This window comes from Chaetodon trifascialis, chromosome 5 (assembly GCF_039877785.1).
Source record: "Chaetodon trifascialis isolate fChaTrf1 chromosome 5, fChaTrf1.hap1, whole genome shotgun sequence".
Taxonomy (NCBI): Eukaryota; Metazoa; Chordata; class Actinopteri; order Chaetodontiformes; family Chaetodontidae; genus Chaetodon; species Chaetodon trifascialis.
This window is the reverse complement of record NC_092060.1, coordinates 3,301,931-3,308,816: the sequence shown is the minus strand read 5'-3', so window position 1 is coordinate 3,308,816 and position 6,886 is coordinate 3,301,931. Positions and strand designations below refer to the sequence as shown.

The following is a 6,886-nucleotide window of genomic DNA, read 5'->3' as shown; positions in this document are numbered from 1 at the left end:
ATTCTCAAGATACAGTCATCCTTTCAGAGAGTCCTCCTAGTAAACGGCTGAGGTTGGACACAGAAGCCAAGCACATAAGAGTTAACACACGATTAATACACGAGCACCAGAACAGGAATTATTTTTTAAGCCCCCAAAGCCATAAAAAAGAAAATAGTATTAACTTAATAACTATTTGTTTTTAAGAATCTTTTAAAGTCCCTATTTAGGAAGAGGACTTAATGTTTTCACCAGCATTAACTAATGTATTACTGGGATGTATTATTCACAAGCTCAATTGTTTTGCTCTTCGTTTGAAGTTGGTAGAATCCATTCTTACCAAGAGACCTGGTGGGGAACGCATAATAAATGAATATAATCGAAGCAAGTCCCTGACAGATGAGACCAGAAGGAAAATGGTGAACATAGTGGCAGCTGACATGAGGGAGAAGAATGGGTAATTTGTAAACAGTTTCCAGTCAGCTAAATGCAGCTTTTAGGTAAATTCAAATCTTTGTTAAATCTAGTTCATACAACTGAGAAATCTTTACTTTTTTTGTTATCTTACAGTACATCACCACCCAGACAGGTGAAAGAAATGTATGCCCGAGGAATTGTGAGCTTATTCCCCTACCTCAGTGATCCATTCTCCAGGAACGGTTATGTATGTCATACAAGATAATGGCTGTGAAAATGTTAAAGGGATAGTTCAATATAATGTTAAATTCGCCCATCACCATAATCCCTATAGTCATATGAGTATTTACATTACCTTTAATTATCAGTGCCTGTTGTTTTGAGATCTGTGGGGCTGAGGTGTGAGCTGCTCACTGAACACAATGGAGGTGAATGGTACCCTCCTGCCATCAAAACTCATGAAATACACAATCCAACAGCCCCAAAACACACACTTGACGCTAAGATGTGACCTGCATGTTCACCACACAATGAAATAATAATTCAATTCAATTCAATTCAATTTTATTTGTATAGCGCCAAATCACAACAGAAGTTGTCTCAGGACACTTTCCATATAGAGCTGGTACAGACCAAGCTCTTTTATCTACAAAGAAACCAACAATTCCCCCATGAGCAAGCACTTGGCGACAGTGGCGAGGAAAAACTTCCTTTTAACAGGCAGAAACCTCGAGCAGAACCAGACTCTGGGTGGGCGGCCATCTGCCTCGACCGCCCACAATGTAATATGAATATATTACATTATTCATATCATTAATAATGTAATGATATGAGACGGAGTTGTTTTTGAGGCAAACACATAGCCGGTAAGGGAGTAGCTACACCATATGTGCGCTTTTGAAATCACTCTGCCCGTTTTGGAAAGTGGTTCTGGCTCAAAATGTTTTAGAGGATGGGGCTACAGGAAGGATATTGGGAGCAGAGAGGGAGGAGTGATGAATTCATATTCAAAATCTCACTTTCTGTTTGTTATGTCCAAAATAACTTTGAAGCACCTTAACTTAAAAAAAAAATGTCATTAATGGAGTGTCTATTTTTGTTATCTTTTCACCTCCAAGGAGCATTATTATGATGGCGAGAGTGGCACTGGGTACTTGGCCTGGAGGATCAAAACTATACAGAGATCCAGTGCCAGAGACAGACGATCATCATCTGGAGGTAATGCTATAATAATACTGGATGAAGATCTGAAGCTTTTTTTTTTCTTTGCCTGTAAGTTTATATGGTTGTCAAAATATGGCATTTTCCCATATTGCGTAGCAACATCCAAAGGAGCGTCTCATGAAGATGGGCTTGGAGGACCAGCTGGCAGACGAGAGCCCCAGTTCGTTCCAGAGACTGTCCTGAGTGAAGATGAGTGTAAGGAAGCCATCGCACTGATGAAACATTCAGCTGATGATGAGGACACAATCAAGAAGAAGATGAAGCTGACATTTGACTTCCGCCGCAATGTGATCCATGACCCCCAGCAGTCAAGCAACGTACTGTCTGTCTTTCCACGGTTCAAAGATGTCAAAGGCTTGGTAATCATTTGAAATTATTTTGACAGTGTTTTGACAGTTTCATAGTTTTGTAAAAGAAAACAAAAAGTATGTGTGTATTTTAGTGACAGTCAGACAATTAACACAATTCATTTGGCTGTGAAATCTGGAAATTCTCACCGATTATCCTCACTCTAGGTGGAACAGGATTTTGTTCTGATGTTTGGGGAGGATATCTTGGGCAAGTTTCTGGAGAAATGGACTACCACATTCAAGAAAAAGATCATCCAACAATGCAGAAAGCTTCCATCCACCAGTGAGCTTGAAGATCTCCTCCTTGCAGCTGATCCTCCAGAGGATGGCACTGAAGAGGATATCGACATCGGTAAGTATGACTTCTTCCATATTCCATTGGCTGCACTTGTCATGTGTGCTTCACTGTAACCCATGTTAGTGCTAAGAATAGCATTAAGAATTCACTGAATTTTGCTGATGCTGATCCACTTACCATTAAATTTGTGTTGTTACAGGTTGGGACACTGACCTCTCATCTATTTTTCTGCTCTTACACCTGATTCCACCCTCTGCCCAGGGTCGTAAGAGACCAGGAAAGGTGTCTGCTTCTCAAGCAGAGAAACATCTCATGGTCTTCAAGAAGGTTATTATTGGGATTTTTCACTGATGGAGTCTTGATTTTTTGTGAAATATTACATCCATATAATTGTAAATGCCTTACAATGTATTTGTGTTTTGTCTTTTCAGACAGGAACCAACATCCAAGAGCATCTTGATGCCATCACTACCAGCACACAACCCTATATCCTGGCTGTTGGACCTAAGAAGAAAGCACTCCACCAGTTCATCATCCTTGACAAGAATACCATCACTTGCAAGTCATCCTCTTCTCTTGGTGCCTTTGATGAATTGTTTAAAGCACACTATGTCTTTGCCACATCGTACAACCCCATGCTACACAACATGTTCACGTTCATCCAGACCACTGTGTACAACATTGATGTTGGCAAAGTGAAGGAGAGTCCCCGTGTTGCAGAAGTTCGGGCTAGGTTGCTTCATTAGTACTTGAATGGATCTGTTTGACATGAAGTGCTTTGTTTGTCAGACTGACTTAACTTGCCCAAATACACTTGTTAGGCATTTACAAGTAGTTCATGGTTACTTGGATGGAAAAAATCTTCGCCTTAAATGTGCTCAGTCTGGATGTGGCCGTATCCTTGGAACTTTTTCTGGGTTTAGGAAACATTTTAACACCAAACACACTGACAATATCGACCAACAAGTTATGATGTCAATTCAAGCACAGCAGACGTTGGTGATGCAGGAGAGCTGGTGACAGCAAATGTAGAGGAGACAGCTACAACATCTGCACCATCCAATAGCACTTTAGATATGTGTGCTACTGCTGTCGCACAACTCAAAGCAGCTGGATTAAGTCAGTCTAATGTTAAGCGGTTTGTCTCTTCCATGGAAGAAGTGATTTTTGAGATTCACAGTCAGGCTAAGGATTTAGCTTTACAGTGCTTGTCTCCACAGGATACAGAAAATAGGAACAAAATAGAACAGTCCTTCCAAACGTTGCAAAATCCATTCACATCTTTAAATTCAAAAACAAAACTAAACAAACACTTAAGAGAGAAATGGGGACTGGTTGAGCCTGTTCAAAAAGTGCTTGGCACAAGATTCGACAGCAGAAGAAACAAAACTACTGGGACATATGACCAAGTCATTGTAACTGATATGTTTGCATATGTTCCCATTTTGGACACACTGAAGAGTATTTTACAAAAAACAGAATGTGCAGACATGTTTAAGCCCAGGTATATTCCCAATGAAGGTGTGTATGCAGACTTGAGAGATGCCACCTATTTTAAAGAAAATCCCCTATTTTCTGTAGAAAAAGATGCCTTGCAGATTCAGCTGTTCTATGTTGATTTTGAAACTGCAAATGTCTTGGGACCTAAAAAGGGTTTACATAAATTAGGTGCTGTATATTTTACTCTCAGGAACTTCCCCCCGATCTTTAATTCATTGTTGATTAATATTCATTTGTGTGCTCTATTCCATGCACAGGACATCAAGCGATATGGCTTTAATTTGATACTTGAACCACTTATTAATAATCTGAAAGTACTTGAGACAGAGGGACTTCAAATTTCAAATTCTCAACATGCCATTCATGGTACTGTAGTTCAGGTCACTGGGGACAATCTTGGTTTGCATAGTCTGTTTGGTTTTGTAGAGTCGTTCGGGGCTCGATATTGCTGTCGTTTCTGTGTCCTAGAAAAACACTGTTTTCAAACTGTATTCTGTGAAGATGATCCTGAAGTTGTTTTAAGAACTGTTGATACGCATGCACAACACTGTCAAACTGTACAAACAGATCCTCGGCTGCCTCATGTATATAGTGTGAAACGCGCTTGTCTGTTGAATTCACTTCAGTATTTCAACACAGCTAACAACTTCTCTGTAGATATAATGCATGATATTTTAGAGGGGGTTGGTCAGTTTGAGGTGAAAGTCATTCTGAAGTACATTCAAAGAAACTTTCTAAGTGCTGAACAAGTGGCTGGTAGAATACATGCTTATGACTATGGTTTCAATCAGCAGCGAAACCGTCCGCCTCTGCCAACAGATAAGGTGCTAGATGGAAGTAATGATTTAGGGTTAAATGCCATACAGTCTTGGTGCTTGTTGCACAATATGCCTTTGCTATTTGGTGATTTGATGACTAAAAACACTGGCATCTCCTACTTTTGCTTCTGCATATTGTTAACATTGTATTTTCACCAGTCCTGTCAGAAGGCATGACCATATACCTCAAACATTTAATCATTGATCATCATCGGCTGTTCAAGCAATTATTTCCTGAAATAAATCTCTTGCCAAAGCATCACTTCATGATACATTATCCCCGTAGTATAAGGCACATTGGTCCGATTTTGCACACATGGTGCATGCGTTATGAAGCCAAACATAATTTCTTCAAGCAACAATTAAAAAGCTTTAAAAACATCACAACAACTTTAGCCAAAAAGCACCAAAGTTATATGGCAATGTATCATGAGTCTTTTAGCAAGGAAAGATTAATTTTAGGTCCAGGAAAGATGGTGACACTTTATGAGTTAAATCAGGGTGCAGTGATTGCTGCAAAATTTGGAACTGTATTGTCTACCAGTGTGTTTTCTGCCAAGTGGATGAAATATCATGGTACAGAGTACCGTCGTGACTTCATTATCTGTACTGAGGTAGCAAGTGAGATGCCTGTATTTTGTAAGATTGAGACAATTGCTGTAAAAGATGACTGTGTTTTGCTCTGTGGAAAATTGATGGAAACCATGAGTTTTGATCACCATTACCACGCCTTTAAGGTTAAGCTGCATCCAGACAGGGTTGTTAAGGTGTTGGACATAAATGATCTGTTTTACTTCAAACCATTTGATGTTCAAATGAAGTATGGTACGACAGATACCTCTTTATATGTTGTTCCATATTGCCATTTTATGCAGACCTAGGGTCAGTGTTTTAAAGTGGTGACATTTGTTTTTTATATGATGTTTTTATGCAGATTTGAGATGTTGTTTGAGATGAGAGTTGCTTGGCATGGCAAGCACACCTGCAACCATCTACCTCATAAATGTTATGTTTACACTTGGAGCCCTGTAGTGTGACCCTTGTATGGGTTGTTGTATTAGGGTGCTTGGCACGGCAAGTACACCGCAACTGTTACTGTTACATTGTGGCTTATGTTTTTCCAAAGGTTTTAAAGTGGTGCATGAGAACAAGTTGTTGCATTGGGTTGCTTGGCACGGCAGGCACATGCATTGCACAACTATTCTCTTTATTAAGTGCTTTTGTACAACTACAAGTTGAAAATACAAACATTAAATGCATCTTGAAAAAGTACTTTTGTACAATAAAAATTGAAGTTATTAAATGCATTTTTGTGGTAACTTGTTTTTATTCAAAGGTACATTTTAAAAGGCAATATCGAGCTATTCTGCATACAACTTGACACTGCAGAAGTGTAAAAATAACACTACAGATGCAGCAGCCTCGAAATTCCCCTCCAAGCCAGGGGCCATCCAGCTCCCAGCAGGCTCCCAGCCGGCTGCCAGCCAGCTACCAGTCCCCCCCTCCTCTTGGGGGTGTGCCCAGAATCCACTATAAACACACCTCTTCATTCAATTGCAGGGTGTCACCAGGAGATGGCGTGTCCCTCACAGGAACACATCTCAAGGGCAAAGATTTTTACTCCACTACATTCATCTGCTTTAGTAGGCTTATTTGTAGTTAGGCAGTCACAGTTACTCAACTATTTTACATTGATTATTTAAATCAACTTAGAAAAATATTTCTCGCACAAAGTCTTAAAAAAGTCATAAATGTGTGTTTCCATCAGCCTGTTTTAATGCATATTTTCAATTTGCAAACAGGAAATTCCTAAGTTTTTCTCTTACAGTATACTGTATGAATTTTTTTGTGATTGTTGCGATCAAAAAAAACAAACTCGTGTAAAAAAGTTGTATATAATCACTTCCTATATGATAATAACCATACTTCACATTACAGAATCAGTCGAAAAGATTCAGTTCCCATCTTAAAAAAACAAAAAACAAACAGTTTTAACTTGAGAATGAGAAGCATCAGCTCAAAATTACGAAATCATGTGGCAGAGATTTGGCGCAGTTGGTAGAGCGTCCGCCCCATGTATGAAGTTTTCTGCAGCGGCTAAGGGTTCGATTCTGTCTTTCAGCCCTTTGCTGCATGTTATCTTCTTCGAAAAAAAAAAAAGTTACAAAATCATTCCTGAGTCATAAAAGTGAAGTAGCTTTACAAAACAGCCTGTGACTCCAAGAATAAACAGGCTCCATCTGTTTACTTAGAGTTTGCTTTTGATAATTATCAACAAAAATGATGACCTAATTTTACTT

The 6,886-nt window shown here is 39.3% G+C and overlaps 1 protein-coding gene across 1 annotated transcript; it reads left to right on the top strand.

Annotated features, from left to right (window-relative positions):
- The first annotated feature begins 333 nt into the window (after nt 1-333).
- On the top strand, nt 334-3,340 carry LOC139331739 (uncharacterized). Its single transcript, XM_070963369.1, has 7 exons — nt 334-436; nt 550-643; nt 1,515-1,614; nt 1,717-1,979; nt 2,136-2,322; nt 2,468-2,595; nt 2,700-3,340. The coding sequence occupies exons 1-7, from the start codon at nt 396-398 to the stop codon at nt 3,012-3,014; spliced, it is 1,128 nt and encodes a 375-aa protein (XP_070819470.1). The 5' UTR covers nt 334-395; the 3' UTR covers nt 3,015-3,340.
- The last annotated feature ends 3,546 nt before the right edge of the window (nt 3,341-6,886 follow it).